We start from the raw sequence: 24,530 nt of genomic DNA on the forward strand, positions 1-24,530 counted from the left end.
CTCTCTCTCTCTTTCTCTATCTCTCTATCTATATGTGTATGTATGATATACATACCATTCATACATTGCCCATATACATATATCTCATAGATAAATATATGGTGGCTTAGATGGTAAAGAATCTGCCTGCAATGCAGGAGACTCTGGTTTGATCCCTGGGTGGGGAAGACCCCTTGGAGAAGGGATTGGCTACCCACTCCAGTGGGTATTCTTGCCTGGAGAATTCCATGGACAGAGTAGCCTGGTGGGCTACAGTGAACAAAGAGTCGGATACAACTCAGCAACTAAAACTTTCACTTTCCTATATATTAGAGAGTGACAGAAAGATGTCTATCTTTATATCTTTATAATATGAAAAAATTGGGATTCCACTGTATCTTACTCTTTTAAGAAATTATTTCTATTTGTTTGGCTGTGCTGGGTATTAGTTGCAGTAGGCGGGATCTAGTTACCTGACCAGGGATTTAACCTAGGCCCCTGCACTAGAGGCACAGAGCCTTAGCCACTAAATCACCAGGGAAGTCGCATTTTTTCAATGTGACTAAAAAAGTTACTTCTAAAGCATGATTTTTAAAATATTGCTGTTTGGGATTTCCTGGTGGTCAAGTGGCTAAGAATCTGCCTGCTAATACAGGGAACATGGGTTTGATCCCTGGTCCAGGAAGATCCCATGTGCCACGAGGCAACAAAGCCTGTGAGCCACAACTACTGAGGCCAGTGCGCCCAAGAGCCCATGTTCTGAAACAAGAGAAGCCGCTGCAATGAGAAGCCTGTGTAACACAACTAGAGAGTAGTCCACGAGCAGCGATGAAGAACCAGTGCAGCCCAAAATAAGCAAATAAATGAAAATATTGCACTTTGATATTCCATCAATGCAGTTCCCATGATTAATTTAATTGACTCTGTGTTTCAGGATATTTAAACTCTTTCCAATATTTTGCCATTTGTCAATAACACTGCATGAATATGATTGTACCTAACTCCTGGGGGACATCTCTGGTATTTTCCTGAGGCTAAATGACAAGATGCTGAATAACCTACCAAATCGGTTGGCTTTTGAATCTCATTATCAAAATCAAACTTATGCTGCTGCCAGCACATAAAAGAGTGTCTTTTCTGACCACCCTGGCAATTTTCTATTATAAACGATCTTTCTCAACGTTATCGGTAAAACACGGTTGCTTGAGTTTGATTCCTGGTGAGGTCATACATTTTGTCAGATTGCTGTCCATTCGCGGTTCTCCCTCTTTCGCATTTCGTGGTCTATCCTGTGTCTCCCGCTCTCGCAGAACGTCACCGTGTGCTCGGGCAGCCTCTTCCCTGCTGTGCTCCTGCTGTGACGGCGGGAGTCTTCTCAGTGTCCCACAGAACTCAGCACAGTCAAGCACTGTGCAAACAGAACGTGCGTCAGAAAAATGCACACTCACAAGGGCCGCAGGTAGCTTGGCCAGCCACATCTGTCATTCCTCCAGCTAGGATGCCCGAATCCCTCCCAGAGCTGCAAACCTTCCATCTCACTCAGACTCTGGATCATCACCCAGGGACCGTCAGAGCAGGAGGGCTGGCCACGGCACCTGATGACTTAACCAGGTGAGGTTCACATGTGCTCGGCTGTGTCTCAGAGGAAGTGTTTCCTACTGCTCTGGGGAAATAGGCAACTGTAAATCAGGGAACAGCGTGGCACTGACTTATTTATCCTTATAAGAGTTTTATATTCTGAAGTCAGCAAGGGACCCATCGGCCGGTCCACGGCCAATTTGCAGTCATTATCTTGGGAAAGTGCGATCCCCTTTGCTCAGCTGGCGGCATGCTGGGGCCTGCAGGAATCCAGGCACCCCACAGGGCCAGGCCCTGATCACATACCTCAGTGGAAACCAAATGTTATCTTCCAGAGATGTGAGACAGAGACAGGAAGTCACCGAACAGTGGGAAATTCTTCCTCTCACTGCTAACGCTGCTCTTTCGCTTACCCGGCCCCTCCTCTGAATTCTTCCTCTTTCAGATGAAATGTTTGCCAGGACAGCAGCAGCACCCTCTTAGGGGTGAGAGCGAGTCATGTAAGTCAGAGTGGACATGATAAAAGGGAGGTTAGTTAGCAGTCAAGGCCAAGGCTACCCTCAATGTCCTAAAATAAGTCCTGCATAATCCTTATAAGAGAATATCAAGCAGCCATTAAAAATAATGTTTTCCAAAAACTTTTATGAGACTGAAAAATGCTCGTGACATGAAGTAAAATGAAGGAAAGAAAGGTGCAAAACCCACCTAGAGAATATAAAATATGATCCCAATTATGTAAAATTGCTGGAAATTACCATTGTAAAATGATGACTGTCATGATTTCTGCAGGTAAGATTAGGTTTGAGTTTTATGTTCTTTCTGATTATATTTAAAATTTTTCCTACAATAAGCATCTGTAACTTTTATTTACAAGAAAATAGTGTTTTGAAAGACCATGTCTGATGTGATCTGCCCCAGGCCCCTGGGATCTCACAAGTTCCTACTGTTACTCAGTTCTGCTCTTTACCTAAGTGTTAAGAGGAAGGGCTTGCCCTCGCCCCGAGGCCTCCCTCCCTCCCTTCCTTCTTTCTTTCTTCCTTCTCCCTCCTCCTTGCACCCTGGTAAGTCTTTTGAGGAAAGCAAATCTTGGAACCCAGGCTAAAACCAAATTTTTAGCTATTCCAATACTGCATGGAGCAAGGGGACAGGACAGGGTTGACAGCCCTTCTTGTGGGAAAAGCTTGGTGGACCCAAAGATTGCTCTGCTTTTCTCTGGTCACACTGCTTCTAGCAGGCTGGTTTCAATCTCGTGCCAGGTTTTAAAAAAGATATCGAAAAGACTGCCTTCTGCAGAATCTAGAAATGACAATAATATCTCCAGCCACAATATTAGCAGCAAGAGCACCGCCGTGAACCAAATACTTATCCTAAGACAGATAGTGATCTATTGCTTTATTTGATCTTTAAAATAACTCTTTACAGGTGAGAAATCTGTTTATTGAAGTTATGTAATAAGGCTTGTTGTTCAGTTGCTAAGTTATGTCTGACAATTTGCCACCCCATGGACTGCAGCATGACAGGCTTCCCTGTCCTCCACTATCTCCTGGAGTTTGCTTAAATTCATGTTCACTGAGTTGGTGATGCTATCTAACCATCTTGTCCTCTGCCATGCTCTTCTTCGTTTGCCTTCAATCTTTCCCAGCATCATGGTCTTTTCCAATGAGTTGGCTCTTCACATCACACGGTCAAAATACTGGAGCTTCAGCTTCAGGATCAGTCCTTTCAATGAATATTCAGGGTTGATTTCCTTTGGGATTGACTGGTTTGATCTCCTTGCAGTCCAGGGGACCCTCAAGAGTCTTCTCCAGCACCATGATTCAAAACCATCAATTCTTTGGTGTTCAGCCTTCTTTATGGTCCAACTCTTGTGTACATATATGGCTACTGGAAAAATCATAGCTTTGATTATATGAACTTTTGCCAGCAAAGTGATGTCTCTGTTTTTTAATACATTGTCTAGGTTTGTCATAGCTTTCCTTCAAAGGATCAGGCATTTTTTGAATTTCATGGTTGCAATCACCGTTTGTAGTGATTTTGGAGCCCAAGAAAATAAAGTCTGTCCCTGCTTCCACTTCTCCCCTTATATTTGCCATGAAGTGATGGGACCAGACACCATGATCTTATTTTTTTTGAATGTTGAGTTTCAGGTCAGCTTTTTCACTCTCTTGTTTCATTCTCATCAAGAGGCTCTCTAGTTCCTCTTCCCTTTCTGCCATTTGAGTGGTATCATCTGCATATCTGAGGTTGTTGATATTTCTCCTGGTAATAAAAGGCAGGTCTATGTTACTCTGTATAAATTTCATGGTGGTAGGAGATGCCCTGGGGAATCTTCTACCTGCTTTGCTCTGGGGCCTCTGCATCACGGCCTTGGCAGTTAGGATGGAAGGGGCTGGCTAGGAGAGGTGCGTGTCTATGGGGACATCTGTGGGACTCTTTCAGACCAAGAGTGACAACCCAACTCACTTTAAAATAATGCAAGTTTGTAAGGAAAGATTTCAGTACTGTGACAGGTGTGGTTTGCTCATGGAAGGTGAGAGGCTGAGTCTCTAGACTGGAAGTGTGGGCCCCCAGGTGACCCTCAGTTGCTCCCACTTTGCACTCACCCCACCTGCTGTTTGCCCAATTCTGGAGGTTCTGATGGCCAGAGAGGCCACACATCGCTCCAGGCAGTGGCCCCCGTGGGTAACTTTGTGGGGCACTGGGGAATTGGGTCCTTTCTTATACAGTTTGCCAGAAGTGCGACTGCAGTAGACTGGGCCTCCCCAGGGCAGGCCTCTGATCAGCTGGTAGTGGGGGCCTGGCAGTGAGAAGAGGATGCTTATTGTTCAAATGGATTGTTTGGAGCTCATGCTGTGAGATCACTGAGTATCCCAGACAAGTCTACCCCATGTGGTTATTACATATTACCTATTCCACTAATACACAGAAAAAATGCAAGCTATCTATATAAAGCAAAACCAGTTTATTCATGAAGCCTTGGATGAGAGGTTAACCAGGACCCCATGTGACTTGTATGTTTCTTCCAGAACAGTGGCTTGGGCCTTGAGGACTTGCTTGCCTCAGGCCATATCCTGGGAAACTGACATCTCAAGGGTGAATTCATCTTCCTGGGTCAGAGTTAGTTTGAGGTCACATGCTCCTGAGGTCCCTGAAGACCACGTGGGCTGCATTGCGTCCAGCGGCTCCCATGACACCTCCTCCTGGAAGGGAGCCTCCCATGAGCCAAAGCTGTGCTCACCCCTCTCTCACCCCTCTGTCCCCCCGTGGGATTGCCAAGGCACCAGCCACAAAGCAGAGCAGGGAAGACTGAGGGGTGGTATTGGGGTATAGGTAACAGAACCACCTGGGACGATTATCAAGACAGATCCTAGACTCCCCTCCAGGCTTCCCGAATCCATGCAGGAAGGGCCAGTGTCTGGTCCAAGCGAGTGTCCCCCTTGCCCGTCCCAGCCTGAGAGCTGAAGGGCCAGATAGCAAGACTCCCAGGGCAGGAAACTAGAACGTGGGGCTAGGGGTTGAGGGGAAGACCTGGCGGTACAGGCCCGTCTGGGAGGCCGAGGCCCACATGGCTCAGAGGAAGCACCCATATGAGACGAGCCTCCATGGGGTCATTTAGGCCTGGGATGGGAGCAGGGAAGAATTTTAAACCTGAGAAACTGGACTGTGCAGATCCTTACTGGTCTCAAATATGGACGCAGAATATAGAGACGTGGGTCCCTCACAACCCCCAGCGAGAACTGGAGAGATGCCTCCAACTAGGGTGTGTCCCCAGGCCTCATGAAGAGGGGGTGAGCGAACCTGAGGGTTCTGGCTGGAGAATTTTCAGTGCAGGGGAGGGCTTGTTCTCCTGGGAGTTCCCTGCTCCCTTCCCTCTCATCTCCTGCCTTATTCACCCTGTCCCCCTGTCTGCAAACTTCTGATGTCTGGCCAGCCCTCACCACCCACCCGGAGTAGTGGGACCGAGGCTCACTCACCAGGATGGGCCCCACTTCCACAGAGATACAGGCCCTGGAGGGGGCTGCGGTAGCCGGAGTGGAGGGGCACAGGACGCGCGAAGTACAGCTGGTCCAGGCTCATGGCACAGTGGAATATGTTCTGCAGAGGCAGGGCCATAGTCATTAACATAGGAGTGTTACAGTCTCCACCACCTTCCCCGCCCCTGTTCTCCAAGGAAGGCTCTTCTCCTTCTAGGGTGTTTTTGGGCTCTCGTGATGCAGAATGAGAAGAGGAAGAGAGGGAACAGGTACGTGTCCCAGGGCTGGGGTGAATTTTCCTAGAGGCATTTTTCAAGAAGCAGGAATGGTTGGGTGCATCTTCAGAGGGTGAGGAAACTGAATGGGAGAGAAAAGGGAAGCTTGAAAGATTGCGTTGTGGACTATGAATCCCCCTCACTCTGTTTGAAAAGTAGAGGAATTTGATTTATTTTGACTGCTGATGAGTGTTTCTTTGGCCAAGACACCCATCTGAGCCTGGGCCCTGGGGTCCAAGGTCACAGTGAGTGGTCAACAAGGGTGCTGGGACCCGAGTGTGGTTCTGCTCCAATGGCCTGGGTCAGACCAGCCGAGGAGGGGGGTGTGGGGGCAGGTGAAGGTCACACCCGAGGGGTAGGTCTGAAAAGACCAACATCTGTTGGGCATCATGGTGGGGTGACCATCAGCTGCCCCTTCAGTGTGTCTCCAGCTGAGCTTGTTCTCTTCTCTGGAGTTTCCTCCTTGACGGATGGATAGACAGCATCACCTCCCACTCCTCAGCCTCCAGGCGGACCCTTTATGTCCTCTCCACCCCCCTCTCTACACATGCATTTATCAAGATGTCTCAACCCACCTGCCCCAAGCCTTCCACCTCAACCCTTTCCCTTCCCTCTCCACTGCCTGGCCTCCTTCACTCTCTAGCCAGCCTATGCTGTTCGATAAAAATATAATTGGAGCTACACATGTACTTTTAGATTTTCCATTAGCCACATGAACACTTAAAAAGAAACTGGTGAAATTAATGTTAATAACACATTTAATTTAACCCAATTAAATAATATGTTTAATTTAACCCCACAGATCCAAAATATCATTTCAACATGTGGTCGATATTAAAATTATTGATGAGACTTGCTCATTTTTTTGGTCTTTGCCATCTGGGGTGCATTTTATATTGAAACACATCTCACGTTGACCTGGCCGCGTCTACGTGCACAGTAGCCAATTGGGGCTAGCCGCTGCCGTACTGGCCCTGGTGGCCTACCCACTCCCTGCCTCCCGGCTCAGTGAGTTGTTGATAAATTGAAGAGAAGTGCGAGATCAAGCTGCCCGGGGGAGGGGAAGTCCCTCTGAAGAAAGGCAGATGGGAGACGCTAACATGGACATCTGGGCAGAAATCCCACAGTTCTGGTGATCTCCCATCTACATCTCCTCCCTCCTCCCCCACTGCCTGCAACTGACCCTGTCTCTGTCCTCTCTCTGCTGTGGTCTCTGCCCCTGTCCCCTCTTCCTGCCTAAGGCTGGGTGTGGAGGGCCAAGATAAAGCCAAGTGGGCACGTCAGGGCATGTCAGGGAGTGGAGATGCAAAGAGAGTGAAGGGAAACTGTGACGAGAGCCTCCCGTCCGATAGGAACTCACCCCCCCAGGAAGCCCAAAGACTCTCTCTAAGTCAGGGGGTGTGAGGATGTCTCTGCCCACCACGGAGCCCTTGAAGCCGGGCGCGTAGGCCTCGATGCAATCAAACACTGGGTGCCAAACACAGGGAAATAAGACAGCGTTATGGAAAAGAAGAGGCTTATGATCATACAATTTGGCAAACTTACTAAATTCGTTAAATGCTACACTTAAAATGAATATTTTCATATGCAGATTATACCTCAATAAGCAAACCAACAACAACAAATGAACAACATAGTCCACCAGCAAATAAACAATTCTTTCTGAAGGCCCTGGGTCTCAGATCATCCCAGCCTCCCGCACTTTCCCACCTTTACACTCCAACCCTAAACTCTGTCTCCCCTTGAATATGCAAAGATTTCTTCACCTCATGGCTCCACTCAAGTTATTTCTTTTGCTTGGGATGCCCTTTGCTGCCTGGTCAACTCCTATTCACCCTTTAAAATCCAGCTCAAATGTCCCTTTCTCTGGAAAGCTTTCCTGTCACTCTGGCTCGTGGCTCCTCCTTTGGTTCACACAGTCCGTTGACTGTAAGATTGGTTTATTATTCTCCCCCACTGGACTGCAAGCAACCTGAGGGCAAGAACTATGTCTTTTTGCCTTTCTTAGCCCACAGCCTGACCCCAGCAGGCACTCACTGTGTTGATTTTGGTTTCCCTGGGTATTCCTCTCTCCTTGGCACAGGTCTTGCGGGTGTTAATCAGAGTGGGGCCATCAGGAGGAGAGGGGTCTATTTGGGCCACTCAGCCAGCTGTCATGATGGAGACCTGACAGTCTAGCTCTCCTTACCTCTGTCTGCGTAAGCATTTCTCTGCTGCTCATCCCAGGCCTTGCCTCCAGCCAGCGTGTAGGGCGTGTACTGAGTTAAGAGGGAGATGACATGGCAGCCGGGGGGAGCCAGGGTGGTGTCCAGTGAGGAAGGGATGCAGAGTTCGATCAGAGGTCTGTGTACAACAGGGGAGGAGAGAGGGCAGGGTCTGAAGAGCAATGCCTGCCTGAGGGAAGGGGCCGTGGAGCCATCCTGAGATGACGGGAAAAAATGAAGACCTGAGCTGGGATGCTGGGGCAGGATGGATCAGCTCCGTAAGGTTATGATGGTGTTTGCCTGCATGGGCTTGGTGACCAGCAGGACAGTCCAGACCACCCACGGGGAGCTTTCTCATCCCCAGGTCCCTGACTCAGACAGACCTCGAGGCTCCAGGCTCTCAGGTCCCAGCCGGCCCAGGAAGGTAAATGTGCAGTGAGGCCTGCCCTCCACCCCCAACCTCCACACACACACCCTGTGCTCTGACCAGGGGCTCAAGCGTCTCCAGGTCCCCCACCTCTTGGAAGGCAGGCCATCCAGGGCGTCTTCAAAGGCCTGGTGGACAAGGAGGGTGTCCTCACAGTTCAGGTGGATGGAGCACTGGTGATGGGGCAATGGCTGGCCCCTGGGAGTGTTGGGGGCTGCCAGGAAGTCAGGCAGCCTGTTGACAGCCACTGAGACACCAAAGGGGAGGGTTAGGGCCCAGGGGCCTGGGTCCTCAGCCCCTCCAGGTCCCTCCTTCTCTACCCATCACCTGCTCCCCAACATGGTGGGCTGAGAAACAAGAAGCAAGAAAAAGGGTTTCACCTTCAAACAGGGGGCAAGCTGGGGGGCAGGGAATGGAGACAGGTCAGTCTATCCCAGACATGGAGATTTCTCACTCGGAAAATCTCAGAAAAGACAGCTCCGCAGTCCACTGTGCCTCTTACCATTGATCTTGGTAACAGGCGACTTGGTGTCCAGCTGGGCAATTCTCGCCACGAACTCCTCAGGAAGCCACTCCTGTAAAGAGCAGATTCCACCCTAGGGGTGGCTGAGGCCCCAAGGGGGCTGCCTTCCTCCTTTACTCAGACTGGTCCCTCAACCTCTACTACAGGAGATCCTCTCCCTCCCTCAGAGTTAGCCAAAATACCTCCTCTGTGAAGCCCTCCTGGACTCCTCCCACTCAGTATTAACCACTTTTTCCTGTGTACTTTGCCAGCATCCTGGCGGTCAGTGGCCCAGACCAGCTCCTGCTATGGATGTGGCCCAAGAGCTGCAGCCCCTTTCTCCTCTGGCCTCTAAGCTCTTGGAAGTCTTGATGATCTCAAAATTGTCTTAAGATGCTTTTGAAACTGGTGTTTGCTGAATTTTATTAGTGGAATCCCTCAGAAAAATGATGTCTTGTCCCCAAAAATAAACCCCACATCATTGGGAGCTCCAGGCTCATACACATATTAGCACATCTTTGGGGGACAGGGCACATGTGGTCAATTGCAAAAGCTGTTCCGAGTCCCCACCCCTCCGTATACGGACACCCCTTTCTATTGGCCTCCCACTGTGACTCTGAGCTTGGTCCTGAGACAAGGCTAATGTTAGCAAATAGGAAGCAAACAGAAGCACTTGCGTGATCGAGTTTGCTCCATTTTGCCTTGTGCCAGACCCTGAGGACACATCTGGACTATTGCGCTGGGGATAAGAAACACATGGAGCAGAGCTGAGTCATCCCGGACATTCTGACTGAGACCCCTGGACTAGCCACAGCCGTCAAGCAGGGACCACGAGTGCCCTCAGCTGCTGGAAGATGTGTGGGTGAGCCCAGATCAGCTGAACTCAGTCAGTATCGACTGATTCCTCCTGCTCCGTGTACTAATCCGGAACTCTCGTGATATGCCCAGCAGTTGTGTGGTCGCTATGCCATGTTCACGTGATGATGGGTTATTGACATAAACAGTGGAATCAGAGCTGGTTAGAGGGGAAAAATCAGGACAGCGGGAAAGCTGTAGAAAGAACTCTGGGTTGAAAGTCAGACTTGGGTTCTAGCTGTGGCTCTGCCAAGTGCCAACTGCCTGGGCTCGGTCACCTCACCTCCCTGGACCTTTCCCTCACCTGTGAGGCTTGTTGCTACCTGCCTGATAGGTAAGCGGAGAAGGATGGGCTTCCCCAAGTGTGGGGAGACTTGGCATTCACATCTCCCACCCTGATGCAGCCCCCTGAAGCCCCCAGGTTCCAACCCCCAGCCCCGTGCTGGGAGACGCCTCACCTCCTCCCCAGCCTCACCTGTGGCGTTAACTTCAGGAAGGTGATCTGTGGCGATGCGTTGGACAGCACCACTTTGCTCCTCACCTCCGAGCCATCTTGCAGGATGACCCCTTGAACGCGCCCTCCACTGCTCACCTGCACCTTGGCCACCGTCTACGGCCACAGGCAGGAGCCCCAGGACCCCCGGGAGGAGAAACAAGGGTTGGCTAGGGGGATTTCCGCTGTTTGTGCTGCTGCTAGGCACTCACAGCTTTCTCATCTCCTGCCGATTTCCTGCAGATCCTGGCGAGGCGTCAGCCCACTCCCCAATGCAAAGGCTCACCCCAAATGTGCGATGGTAGTACAAATTCAAAAGGAGACAGGCCTGGGTCACAGCTGCTCAGCCAGTGACAGTCTGCAGAGCCCAAACCCAGCCTTGTCCATCAGTAAACTAAGGACCCTCCGAATCTGACACTGTGTTCTATTCTAGGATACTTGCCAAAAATTGGGGTGGGCGTCAAGCGGCTGTTCACCTTTTCGGTGAAGATGCTGACTCCGTGAGTGGTGGCTGAGCTTGCGATGGCGTCAGAGAGGGCACCCATGCCACCCTGGACGTAGCCCCAGGCCCCCCGAATCCCCTCCAGATTCCCCATCACATGATGGAGTAGCACATACCTGAGGACAGATAATCAGAATCAGTGGCTGGAGAGGGGGGTATAATCTCCCCAGAATTCTAGGTGCAAATATTCTTTCTCTCTAAGTGCCTTGAATGGACACATAATCCGCATGCAGTTCTGCATCTGCACGTGCTGTTCTGGAATCTAGAACCTTCTTCCTCCCTCTTCTTTTGTTTGGCTAATTCCTCCTGTCCCTAGAGTTTCAGATGAAATATCTCTTCCTCATGGGGGCTCCTCTGAGCCTGGACCACATTGCCCGCTGCCTCGTTTTCCCATCACAACGCCCACAGTAAATAGTCCTCCACCCTACATTCTGTACCTGCCTCTCCCATGGGGATTTCAGCTCCATTCACTATGGTGTCCTCAGCACCTAGTGCAGGCAACTGCTCCATCCATATTTATTGGAAGAATTAATGGGAAAAAAAAAATGTCTTAAATGCCCATTTCACAAACTGGGCAGTGGCGAAGCCTCCTGGACACCCACAGAGAAAAGGACCCACAGGCCCCAGCTGGAAAATCCTAATTGGCTGGTTGATCTTGGTCAAGGTGTTGCGAGCACTTGCCAATGCACACTCCCCTTTTCCATGGTCCTGGGAAATTTGGGGCTGGCTTAGTGTGTGTGGAAAAATCACTTCCGAAGGGGTGCTCTTATCCCTTGAGAGATAAGCCACATTGACAGCTTCTAGCTGCATCTTCTGGTGCCTGGAAATGGCCCAAGACTTGGCAGCATCCTCTATCCCTACACACACACACACACACACACACACACACACACACACCCTCCATTCCTGCTCCTACAGGGCTCATTAAGTCATGCCACAACTGCACGCTTCATTGTGTCTGACTGCCCCCTCTCGGATGAGGCTGTCAGCACACCTCCCACTCACAAAGGGAAAGGCAGGTTCCCATCCATGTGAAGGTGTCTGTGTGTGTGTGTGCATCCTGGAACCCAGGGAAAGGGCCTGCGGGAGAAGGGCAGGCAACGGGGCTTCGTGGGAAGGGAAGAGAGGACAGATAGATACGTAGATGGATAGATGATGCATAGATAGATAGAGAAGAAGATACTCACACTGAGACATCACAGCGGGAGGCAGGACCAAGGCTCTTCTACTGCAGCAGTGGGGAGCAGTGGCTGAGAAGGAAGACTGGGCAGGGATGCGGGGTTCGGGCAAGTCAGGCTGGGAACCAGCTCTGCCCTTACTAGCTGGGTGACTTTGGGAAAGTTATCTCCCTTCTCTGAACCACAGCTCCCCAATGTTGCCTTGAGGGTTAAATGAATCCTGTGTGAAATATTTGGCGCCTGCCTGGTTCATCGGGTGTGTTCAATGAGTGAGTTTTCGCTCTCGCGGGGGTGTCTGCGCCCCTCCCGCTGCCCCACCTCACCTGCCACACTCACCCACTTCCTGGAATATAGGGATCTGTCATGGCTCCAATCACGGCATCTGTTGCGAGAGTGGCTTTTAGAGGCTCAGACTCAAACCACTGATCCAGCACCTGGGAAAGCAGAGCGGCATGGAGAAGGGCTTACCTGGGGAGCAGAGGCCCCATCATGGCGAGGTCCAGCCTGAGGCTGGGGCACCACTCACCTTGGCGGCTGGAGCTGTGAGGACCTGGTGATACTGGGGCAGCTGGGCTCCCAGGATGCAACCTGAAAGACGAGATTCATAAAACGCAAACCGAGACAGGCAAGAAGGGAACACTTGGATCCTAATGGCTCTGCACCTGTTTCTTTATCTATAAAATGGGAGTCATATTTTCTACCCTTAAAAGCTATTGTGAGGATTAAATGAGGTTGGTGAAGCATTTCTAAATCTATAGGCACTTAATACATCTTAACTGTTAGAATTATTCGGGGGCAATTTTTAATTTGTGTCTTACTCTCTTTGAATTCTCTAAGGCTGTACCCTGGGAGGCAGTGGTTTGGCTAACCCATTTCTCTGACACTGATTTAAACTAGCTCAGAGAGTAACCGGGCACTAGAACCTTGAAGGTAGAGGTCATGAACTCTAGGCATTTTGCCCCAGTGCTGAGCTTGCTGTCTGGCACACAGCAGTTGCTCAATAAATGTTTACTATGTGAATGCTTAATGCGTGTTTATTGCATGAGGTTCCTTGGACTGGTGATGTGGGAGGCAATGTCTGCTCTTGACATTTGTGATAGAGTCTATCAGCTCGGCTCCTTCACCCTCTCTGGGTCCACACACTTTGCCCTGTTAACTGCATTGCCTCCCACCCTAGCTGAGAGGTCCTGCTTTACTTCTTGATTCTGGGCTCACACGATTTGCCTGGCCACTGGAGTGTTTGCCAAAATGATGCAATCAGGGGCTTGGGACTGGCCTGCACATCGGGGCTTGTCCTCTGCACTTTTGTCATTGGTATAAGAAGGTCTCGCCTGGACAAGCCTGCATTTTCCAAGAAGAGGCGGAGAGGCACCTGGAGCAGGGCTGCCCCAGCCACAGATGCACAGATGAGACCAGCTCAGACCAGCTCAGCCCAGTTGGGACCAGCTGAACCATGCAGACACATGAGAAATGAATGTTTATTTTTACATGCCACTGGAATGTTGTAGTTTGTTATGTGGCGACTTTGTGAGCACAGCTAACTGGTTCAGTATTTTTGGAGAATATAGACGCTCAACTGGTCTTTGTATCCTTGCTGTTAGTTGTTCAGTTGCTCAGTCGTATCCAACCCCTTGTGACCCCATGAACTGCAGCACACCAGGCCTTCCTGTCCTTCACTATCTCCTGGAGTCTGATCAAACTCATGTCCATTGAGTCAGTGATGTTATCCAACCATCTCATCCTCTGTCATCCCCTTCTCCTCCTGCCTTCAACCTTTCCCAGCATCAGGGTCTTTTCCAGTGAGTTGGCTCTTCACATCAGGTAGCCAAAGTACTGGAGCTTTAGCTTCAGCATCAGTCCTTCCAATGAATATTCAAGGTTGATTTCCTTTAGGACTGACTGCTTTGATCTCCTTGCTGTCCAAGGGACTCTCAAGAGTCTTCTCCAGCACCGCAGTTTGGGTACACTTTGTATCCCAGAGGAGCAGTAGAAAATAATAGCAGGCTTGGTGAAACTTCCCTTCTCATACCCACGGCAGACATCACTAATTCGCCACAGATATTTTTCTTGCTGACTCCAATCATCTAGCATCCTTCTTGTATGGGGGCATCTCTTCAAACTTTCTTGGCCCCATCTCTCTCAGCCTCCCCCAGCCATGGCTATGGTGATGAGCTCCATGCAGGCTCCAGCCAGCTGCACGCAGTGCAACCTGACCCCATCTCACCTGAGGCCTGTAAGGTGCTTCTTCTTCATTTCTTCCCTGGGGCCTCTCTGACTCCATGATAGGATACCCACGGGACGCACTTGGCACCCATGGACGCACAACCCAGAAGTTAGTGCCTCACGTGGGAGTTACCACCCACGGGGGCAACCTCTGCACGCTGGGAAGAGAACCCAGTGGGTAAATGTTTCCTCTCTCTTCCCCTGGGCACGTTGTCACGTGCATTCCGTAAGGCTCCTCAGAAGGTCCAGGCAGGCCGTTATCGCGCACAGTGGTGGCCAGTTCAGTAACGCACCCTGGTGCTGACTCTCCCTCTTTCCCGTTCCTCCTCTTTTCCCTAAGATCCCCCTTCAAAATGAACTACTTGAACATAAGCCCTTGGTTCAGGCTCCATTTTTAGAGCATGCCAGCCTAAGATAAGACCGTCTCACTTACAGTGCTCCAGGCGGCCCCTATTAATTGACAGCAGTTGGCAGGCTGCCTCGGAGGTTCAGGCGTATGTCCAGTCATGGAGAAATTGGGCTCAGCCACATGAAGGCATTCATCATGCCCTGATACCTGCCCTTGGACTTACCTGCCTGCCACAGGGGCTTGAGGGTGGACAGCATCTTGAGTCTTTGTAGCAGGGAAACCTGCTGGAAGGCCTCCAGGTCCACCGGGGCTGAGTCCAGCAGAGGGTCAATGGCTAATGCCAAGCGATCCATGAATGCCTCATATTTGGGAAAGGCCTGGAACAGAGCTCTGAGTCAAGGTCCCACTGCCTAGAATTCCACAGTCCCCATGATCTGCCCTCCAGACCACCTGGCCTGCTGCCTCCCAGCCAAGCCTTGATGATTCTCAGGCCCCACGCCCTGCCAAGCACGACTCCACTTGGCTGTGCAGAGTTACTCCTAGTTCTAGGTCTGTGCACTGGCATCAGCACTGGGGCAGGTGAGAGAGGGCCTGCATAGTAATAGTAGGAGGCCACCAGGGGGTGGCAGAGACAAGAGTCTAAGGCTGACCCGTTGTCAGCCATGGAAAACTCAAGAACCCTAGGACATGGTCTCTGTGATAAACCAAAGACCACTTGAAAGTTTCTTCTCCCTGTCCTGTCTTTCTATATCTTACTGGTAGAAGTAAGATCTCTTGCTCTGTACCCCAGCATGCTGACTCTTCCTTCCTGGTCTGCAGACCCCACCGCCCACATCCTTTCATCATCAGCAGGAACAGAATCCTGCCTCCTTTCACCCCACAATCTCCTACTGCATATGACAACCTGGTTATGATCCCCCTTCCCTGGATGGGTGACAGGAGCAGGGATGGACTCTATGCCACCCGAGGCCCTATCTTACTTCTTAGCCCAGAGCTTTTAATTTTTTGTTCTAGAACTCTTGGATATACCCATGGAATTTCAACACCTGTTACATTAAGAAAAGCTCTGTGTTGAATTGCACTGGAGACTCTTGATTAAAATGAAGGTAAACAGCTTTCTCTGCAACAGGTCTTCAATGTGACAACGTGCAAAGACAAAACCAATTCTGCTCCTGACTTTCCACACTGAGATGTGGCCTCTGCCTCCTGTTCCTGTGGTCACCAGCCATGGCCAGGGCCACTGTCCTCTAGCTCAGGGACCCAGTCTTGTCCTGAATCCTCTCCAGTGTATCTGAGATGGGTAGGACTTGGAGGAGAATGGAGGGAGTGCAACCTACAGAGTGCAACTGTACAAAAGAATCATGTGCAAATCACTTAAAAAAAAAAAAAGCAAAGCTCCCTAAGTGACCTGATTGTCCACCAGGTTAGGAAACCACTGGTTAAAGAGAGAGGCTGGATCTGTGGTTTTCTTGGTTTTACCCCATAGTAGATTAACAGAACAAAAATCATCCCCCATGGATTGCTTAACCCAGGTTCTTCTTAGAAAAATGTCTCCACCAAGATATGAGTTAATGCTATGCCGTCAGCTTGTATCTAGGTTGGTACAACAAATGACCACTCAGAGAATCTTTTTCTGTCTGTAAAACCAATCACACCAGGCCCATTACATTCAGTGACCCATCTAGACAAATCTACCCAACAAACTCCTCGCAGTTCATTCCCAAGGGAAAACTGTGCCTTCTCCATCAGACCTACTCATCATCATGGGCACATTCTTGCCTTGGGCTGCCAGGGAATGATGCCAAAATAGATGAATATTTATTATAACTCTTCTCCTAAATTCCCGATCCAGTTTGTTCTATCTTTAATTGTCTCTGATCCCCCCTTTTTCTTTTTGACCTTCATGTGCTTTAATATGGAAAACCACTTGGAATTCTGTCTGAAAGGAGAGATAGAAAGCACATACAATATAAGGACATATCAGTGGATTCCCACTTGAACAGCGGCTTCACCCTGAATACACACAGGTTTAACGGTCTCCCGTGTCCACTGGTCTTAGCCACTGTTCTCCATTCCTTCTCTTTGCAGTGCCCAAGATCAAAGGCTGGCGCAGACTGGAGCCCTCGTAGGGCAGATGGGGTGGCCTGTCCACACCCCTGTGGCCTTGGACAATTGCTCTGGGAGAATTCCGACCAGGCCCATTTCCTTTCAACCGAGGCCTCCAAAGGCCCTGGGGGCCCAGTGGCTAAGTTTCTGCACTTCCAATGCAGGGGGCCCAGGCTCAATCCCTGGTCAGGGATCTAGTTATATCCCACATGCTGCAACTATAAGGCCTGGGGCAGTCAAATAATGTTTTTTTAAGAGCCCATCTCTCAGAAAATAATGTTTAAAAAGAAAAAAGAGCAGCCTCCAGGCTGAGATGGAGGAGAAGATCCATCGCTGGTCACTTTCCCTACCTGGGCATCCTTCCTTGAGAACTGGGCGATCTGCTTCTGATTTTCCGCCATGTCTGTGCCCAGCAGAAGAGACCGGGGCACCTTACCCCCTGCACTCTCTTCCAGCATGGGAGTGAAGGAGTAGGGGTTTCGAAGATGAAGCCTCAGCCCATGTTTCTGCAGAACACAGACAGCACAGGTAACATTTGAAGGGATCTGCCCATGACCCTTCTCTGATTTTGCTTGGGTGAGCTGTATTTTTCTGGGCTCCAAAATGACTGCAGATGGTGACTGCAGCCATGAAATTAAAAGATGCTTACTCCTTGGAAGGAAAGTTATGACCAAACTAGACAGCATATTGAAACGCAGAGACATTACTTTGCCAACAAAAGTCCATCTCTTCAAGGCTATGGTTTTTCCAGTAGTCATGTATGGATGTGAAAGTTGGACTATAAAGAAAGCTGAGCACTGAAGAATTGATGCGTTTGAACTATGTTGTTGGAGAAGACTCTTGAGAGTCCCTTGGACTGCAAGGAGATCCAACCAGTCCATCCTAAAGGAGATCAGTCCTGAGTGTTCATTGGAAGGACTGATGTTGAAGCTGAAGCTCCAGTACTTTGGCCACCTGATGCAAAGAGCTGACTCATTGGAAAAGACCCTGATGCTGGGAAAGATTGAGGGCAGGAGGAGAAGAGGACAACAAGGGATGAGATGGTTGGATGGTATCACCAACTGGATAGAGATGAGTTTGAGTAAACTCTGGGAGTTGGTGATGGACAGGGAGACCTGGCATGCTGTGATCCATGGGGTCACGAAGAGTCGGACTCAACTGAGCGACTGAAATGAACTGAACTGACCTCTATGTATTTAGGTACCTGTATGCAGGTTCCCAGGGGATTCCCAGGTGGCGCTAGTGGTAAAGAACCTGCCTGCCAATGTAGGAGACATGAGACGTGGGTTTAATCCCTGGGTCAGGAAGATCCCCTGGAGAAGGGCATGGCAACCTATTCCAGTATTCTTGCCTGGAGAATCCCTTGTACCAAGGAGCCTGGCAGGCTACACAGTCCATGGGGTAACAGAGAGTTGGACATGACTGAAGTGACTTAGCATGAACATATATGTGTAGTTTCCCAAGGCATGTGGTCCTGGTTCCTATCTTTGATATAGGTGTATAAAAATCCCTCTTGCCCAGGCACACTGTGGCAGACCATACCACACCATGCAATGCCACACATATATGCCACACCATGCTATGCCCCATCACACCATGCCACGCTACCCAGTGCCAGGGACTGTACTAGGGCTTACAATGGTTACATCACAATGGTTCTGTACGCATATCATCCTCATTGTAAAATGCAATAGCAGCGGCTCAGAGAAGCGAAATAATGTGTTCAAGGTCACACAGGGAGGCGAATCCAGGTTTCAAACCACATCCCTGCGACTCCAAAACCCTGGCTCTCAGCAGTAGCCTTTAAATGCTCCCATTTCAGAAATAATTAAGACTGAGAAAGACACAATAAAGCCACAGTTATGTGAAAATCCATACTTACAAGGTAGATAAATTATTCACATTAAAAAAACCCTTTTATTTACTTTGCAGACTCATTTACTCCATAGTCACTTTAAATGGAAGTTCCCTTGTTGCATTTAAAATATTTGATTTACACATATTTGATTAGCACACAGAACTTTCCAAGAGCACATTTACTTCTTCAAAGAAGGTGGAGATAAAACAGAAGGAGCTTGTGCTACCCTTACAAATAAGACGTCCTGTTCCTTCTAGAGACTTTTTTCCTAAACCACTTTTTTGATGCGTGATTGACATACAAGGAGCTGTACGTATTTAAAGTATGCAACTTGATAGATTTGGCCTCTAGAGACTTCTTCCCCCAGATACACTTTGGTCTGCTCCCACCTCTTTGAGGTCTTTGCTCAGATGTTACCTGAGTAGCATACTCAGCTCCCCCCGACTCTTTGGCTCTGCTTAATTTTTCTCCAAAGCACTTATCACCACCTGGTCAATGACATACTTAGTTTTCCTCTGTCTACACAGGTAGGATGTGAGCTCTCTGAACTCAGGGGCTGAGTCTCTTTTTCTCAGTGATGTATCTGCAGCATCTAGACACCATGTGATCAATACATAGTCTATTGACTAAACGCAGACAGGTGCCCTGCAGACAGGGCACCACCCCAGAGGACAGAATCGAGATCTGTGAGCAGAAGTTTTAGGAAAACACATAGAAACCCAAAGAGACCTTTCCAGTATTACAGCAGAAGTCTCCTCCTGACCACGGGCACTCCAGATGACAGGATCTCCATGACTGAGCATTGTGGAGGTGCATCCAAGTGTTGGAAGGGGTGGGGCTGGGAGACCCACAGGATCCTTCCTAAAGCTGAGATGGGAAATTTCTTTGATTACAAACTGGAGGAATTTCCAGCTTGGTTCCTCTTGATACAGTGAACTCTCTCCCATGCAGGAGGCACCCTCAGTTCCTCTGGGTCTCTCACCCTTGGCCTCCTATCCATCACCAAGTCTCAGAGCTCGGCCTCCAGACCTCATCCACATCTCCCCATACCCCTTGCCCTACCTCAGCCCAGCTGCCACCTTCTGAGATGCCCTGCACCCACTTCCACCACAATCCACACCATCTAGCAGGAGGACTGATCTTTCATAAAGTCATAAATCCCATCACCTCACTTCCTGACTCTACTGTCTCCCTGCTGTGCTCAAATAAAATGCAGGCCCTTCCTCCCAGCCCACAAGGCCCAGTCTCCTCTGGCCCTGCCCATCTCCCTTCCTGTCTGCTGCCCCTCTGCCTGGTGCTTCTGCTCTGGCCACTTGACCTTCCTTTCCCTTAGGCCTGTCCACTTCCACTTCCTTCTGCCTAGAATAGTCTCCCCTCAGATGTCCACAGTGCTGGTGACTTCTTGGCATTTGAATGTCAGCTCAGATGTTCCCCCCGGCTCCAAAGGAGGATTTCCTGGCCACCAGTCCAGGCTGGGCCTCCAGGCCCTCGCTGTCGTGTTGCCTCAGTTTCCTTGCTATAGGTGTGCTTACCTCCACCTGAAGTTCTCTCACTAAGCGCTCAGCCTCGCCACCCTCCCTCACCACCTTCAGTCCACATGTCTCTCCCAGGGCCTGGCACAGGACAGTTGCTCAGCAACATGTGCTGAATGAATGAATCAATAACCCCCCAAAAAAGGATCCAAGAAGAACCCAGAGTTTGCTTCAGGTCTAAGTAATTGAACATGATTCATTTATTTGTCTGATTTCAGGACTTTCTCCCATAAAGAGAGTGACTGTCCTGTCTGACTCCTTGTGACCCCATGGACTGCAGCATGCCAGGCTTTCCTGTCCTTCACTATCTCCTGCTCAAACTCATGTCCATTGAGTCGATGATACCATCCAACCATCTCATCCTCTGTCACCCTCTTCTCCTCCTGCCCTCACTCTTTCCCAGCATCAGGGTCTTTTCCAACAAGTCAGCTTTTCACATCAAGTGGCCAAAGTACTGGAGCCCCAGCCGGCTGCCACAGGCACTGTGCTAATGATGAGTGAACACCAACTACTACAAGAGCCTTCTGAGGCTGGTAAGATTACATCCCCATCTTACAGATAAGGAAGATGAGGCACTGCAAGGCTAAGTCACACAGCTGCTAATGGCAGAGCAGAAATTCAAAACTGAACAGGTTCCAGAGGCTGAAATCGCAGCCTTGTGCTCTACCCAGGACAGGGGTCGGTTCTGAGAGGTCACACCTGAGACCTGGCCCACGGCCACCGGCAAAGTGCAAGAGGCTGAGCAGGGTGGCTATCAATACGTCCCTGGTGGTGGCACATCAGAGCTCAGAACAAGGGGGAAGAGTCAGTTAGACTTGGCTCCTCAGTCATTTCCTTATGTGTGAGCTTAAGCCCCTGCATTCCTTCATAAAATGGGGGCTCCTACCCATGCACTTGCCACCGTGCGTAACTAGTGTGTCTGAAAATTGCCTTCAGTGATAGGCTGGTTTGTCTGGGGCAGAGACCCGTCCCCAGGCCTCAGCGGGATTCCACCTGATCCTGGCTGGAGACAGATGTGCTCGCGGTCTCAGGGACTCAAATAATAATTTCTCTCATGGTGACCATGACTTAATGTCTTATTAATTTCAAACTCAGCACAGAGCTGGTGCTGAGGTGCTGTGAGCCTCATAAGCAGATGGCGCCCAGGACCCTTTCTCAGTGGTGGGTGGCAGAGGCACCAAGCAGCTAAGTGGCTCCAGGAATGCATGGCCGTGTTTGTCAAAGAGGCAGCTAGGGGTAAAAGGAATCTGAAAGGGCAGGGGCAAGACTGTGGACTAAGGCAAGGCTAAGAGGAGTCTACAGGGGCAGACTGGGAGTTCCCAGGATGCCCTACAATGGCTCGGGAGCCCGAAGAGCTGAAACTCTGATTGCTCAAGTTGCCAAGGATGGTGACTGGCTCTCAAGTGTAAGGAGGGCAGCAGGTGGGCCCAGGACCTAAGGCAGCTTTGCAAACTCAGGTGCCCAGGTGCCCAGTTGCCCAAGGGTTCCTATGGGGGCTGGACAGGGCCCCGGGGAGTGATGGACAAAGCACAGCCAGGATGGCATTCATGTAAGGGGTCAGCTGGTGCAGCATCTGGGAACATGGGTTTGGAGACATTTGTGTATGAAATTTCTCGATCTTTAAGACACCAGATGGCCAGACACCATCTGTGGGCAGGCATGAAAGAGAGCATGGGAGATAGACACACCCTCGAAGGGAAGAGCAGCAGCTGCCCGCTTCCCCAGCCCCCAGGCCATGGAGCATGTGGATGGACAGGCACATGTACACACACACACACACTCTACCTTCAGCTCCAATTCAGAGTAAATCTGCGGTCGTAGCAGGCTGAGGAGGTAGGATGCTCGGGAGAACTTAAACCCTGAAGATGAATTGGATGAAGACAGTCACAGGGATCACCAGAGGTCACCCCCAGGCCCCTCACCCACCTCTTTGGCTCACCTGGGATTATCTCCTCTGTGACAGCTGCACCCCCGATCACGTGGCGTCTCTCGAAGACCGCCGTGTTCACTCCAAATCTCTGCAGGTATGCCGCCTGGGATGAGGCACACAGGCCTTCCCTTTATTCCTGGGGTCGACCCGCAGTCTCAGGGACCTCACTACAGGGCTGGCTCAAGCTGTCCCTGCCTCTGAGATGCCCTTCCCCAGCCCTTTCATAAATGCCCACCTCCTCAGATGTCCTCTGAGACCTGGCATGACTGCTCATGCTCCTTCACTTCCCAGCCCCAGGTGACCTTCCCTCCTGCACGGTCTGGAGCCCCTGTGAACTCGTGCCCATCTCCTGGGCGGAGTGGCAGCAAGCCTCACCCTCCTCCCTAGCATGCAGCAGGCAGCACTGGGGGCGTGTCGTGTGAGCACTGAGGACACCATTCCACTCCCCTCTTTTCCTGCTAGGGCAACCTCAGTACCTGATCCATCTGGCCTCAATTTCCTCCTGTGCAAAAATGGGGCTGATGATAGCAACACCCACTTTTCCTGCTTCACAGGGCTGCTGTGAGAATTCTCTGAGCTGGTCCTTGCTGCTACTGCTGCTGCTAAGTTGCTTCAGTCATGTCCGACTTTGTGCAACCCCATAGATGGCAGCCCACCAGGCTCCCCCGTTTCTGGGATTCTCCAGGCAAGAACACTGGAGTGGGTTGCCATTTCCTTCTCCAATGAATGAAAGTGAAAAGTGAAAGTGAAGTTGCTCAGTCATGTCCGACTCTTAGCAACCCCATGGACTGCAGCCTACCAGGCTCCTCCATCCATGGGATTTTCCAGGCAAGAGTACTGGAGTGGGGTGCCATTGCCTTCTCCAGAGCTGGTCCCTAGGAAGAACTTAAACGTGGGTCCCTGGCACATGGGAATATGTTCGGTCAATGAAGCTATGATTATAATATGGTGTCATTTTGGGGAACAAGTGTTTCAGGGGAGAGTATTAATCTTTCTCTAGCACTTGGTGGAAAATCAATAAATATTTGTTGAACCAAACTAGTCCTCCATCTACTGACCTAAAATGCTGGCCCTCCCCCCATCACCACAACCAAGGTGACAACTTGGATGGTGTAGCTCAGAAGGCAGACTTTTGGTGACTGCTGTGCCAGACGCTGTGCGAGCATCGTCTCATATGATCCATCTTAGAGGTATGCACCGTGATTCTCCCCATTTCACAGAGGAGGAAGTGAGGCTCAGTGAGGCTAACAGCTCAAGTTCACAGAACTAATGAGTAGAGGTGTGGAAACTGAACCTGGTCTGTACACAGAATCTACACTCCTGACACGTCCTAACGAGAAAGGAGAAAGAGGAGCCTCGGTGTCACATCTGGAAACTGGCCTCAGAGGTGAGCCATGTTTCTCCCATTGGACGTCAACAGTCCCACAGTGATGACCGCAGACAGAGGTGGTCTGAGACCACGATACAGGGGACAGAGCAGGGCCACTTCACAGCTGTGCCTTAGCAAAGACGAGACGAGGTCTGTGGGTCACCCCAAGATCCCAGTCACCGGCTCTCGTGGCCAAGATGCGTGATGCCGTGTGTGTGGGGTGACCACTCTACATGCTAGCCTCCCCTCCCTGCAGACACAGTTTAGAGATGCCTCTGCTCTCCAACAGTAACCAACCTAGGGCCAGCTCCCTACTCTCTCAGGCTGGCCCCAAATCATCCAGTGAAGTGCATGACTATCCTCTCATTTGAGCAAGGCTTCTTGAGCCGGGCCCTCAGGGCACACCATCTATTTCCCTTCCCCTCAATTCAGCGAGGGTGGGCATTTTAATTCTCATTTTATCATGGGTCAGAGAGATTAGCTGACTGGCCTTAACCTTCACAGGTGGAAAGTGGCTGAGCTGGGAGACAAACCCATGTTCATATTAATATAAAAATCAGTGTTTTAAATTACTGATCAGTTGAGTTATATAGGGAGCTTCCCTGATAGCTCAGTTAGTAAAGAATCTGCCTGCAATGCAGGATACCCTGGTTTGATTCCAGGGTCGGGAAGATAAGCTGGTGAAGGGATAGGCTACCCACTCCAGTATTCTTAGGCTTCCTTTGTGGCTCAGCTGGTAAAGAGTCCAGCAACGTGGGAGACCTGGGTTTGATCCTGGGGTTGGGACGATCCCCTGGAGAAAGGAAAGGCTACCAACTCCAGTATTCTGGCCTGGAGAATTCCATGGACTGTATAGTCCATGGGGTCGCAAAGAATTGGACACGACTAGGTGACTTTCACTTTCACTTGAGTTAAATAATGTCCCCTGTAACATGTTCCAATAAAACTGCTATACTGGGGAAAGTATTAAGATGTAACAAAGGTCTCCTGGCTCCCCACATTGCTGAATCCCCTGAACCGATATTCTAGAGCAGACGCTGCTCAGAATGCTCTGTGTGAATCTTGAGGCCTGAACCTTGATCACACACTATGGCCTCCTAGGGGTACACGGACTCTGGTTTGAGAAGCACAGCCTCAGGGTCACCCTGGCCTGCGGTCAGGCTGGGACCCAGACGCCAACTGTGCCGGGGCAGGGC

The 24,530-nt window shown here is 50.3% G+C and overlaps 1 protein-coding gene across 26 annotated transcripts in view; it reads right to left on the reverse strand.

Annotated features, from left to right (window-relative positions):
- PYROXD2 (pyridine nucleotide-disulphide oxidoreductase domain 2) overlaps nt 1-24,530 on the reverse strand; it is a 48,180-nt gene that overhangs the window by 19,005 nt on the left and 4,645 nt on the right. For 9 of the 26 annotated variants that reach the window (XR_006057666.1, XR_006057667.1, XM_042238923.1 and 6 more), the window contains exons 3-15: nt 21,975-22,068; nt 21,821-21,894; nt 16,996-17,151; nt 14,763-14,916; nt 12,494-12,555; nt 12,304-12,401; nt 10,764-10,905; nt 10,270-10,404; nt 8,940-9,012; nt 8,528-8,684; nt 7,995-8,149; nt 7,167-7,273; nt 5,532-5,652 (exon numbers count right to left, since the gene is read on the reverse strand). Coding sequence is in view for 24 of the 26 variants with exons in the window: in XM_042238923.1 (XP_042094857.1) it covers nt 5,532-5,652; nt 7,167-7,273; nt 7,995-8,149; nt 8,528-8,684; nt 8,940-9,012; nt 10,270-10,404; nt 10,764-10,905; nt 12,304-12,401; nt 12,494-12,555; nt 14,763-14,916; nt 16,996-17,151; nt 21,821-21,894; nt 21,975-22,068 (1,528 nt within the window). In the remaining 2 variants the exon portion in view is untranslated. Of the gene's footprint in view, nt 1-2,934; nt 3,817-4,504; nt 4,758-5,531; nt 5,653-7,166; nt 7,274-7,994; nt 8,150-8,484; nt 8,685-8,939; nt 9,013-10,269; nt 10,405-10,763; nt 10,906-12,303; nt 12,402-12,493; nt 12,556-14,762; nt 14,917-16,995; nt 17,152-19,232; nt 19,371-21,820; nt 21,895-21,974; nt 22,069-24,530 lie in introns of those variants that run through there. The other 17 variants (XM_042238929.1, XM_042238928.1, XM_042238927.1 and 14 more) reach the window with 11 other exon arrangements.

Source organism: Ovis aries, chromosome 22, assembly GCF_016772045.2.
Source record: "Ovis aries strain OAR_USU_Benz2616 breed Rambouillet chromosome 22, ARS-UI_Ramb_v3.0, whole genome shotgun sequence".
Taxonomy (NCBI): Eukaryota; Metazoa; Chordata; class Mammalia; order Artiodactyla; family Bovidae; genus Ovis; species Ovis aries.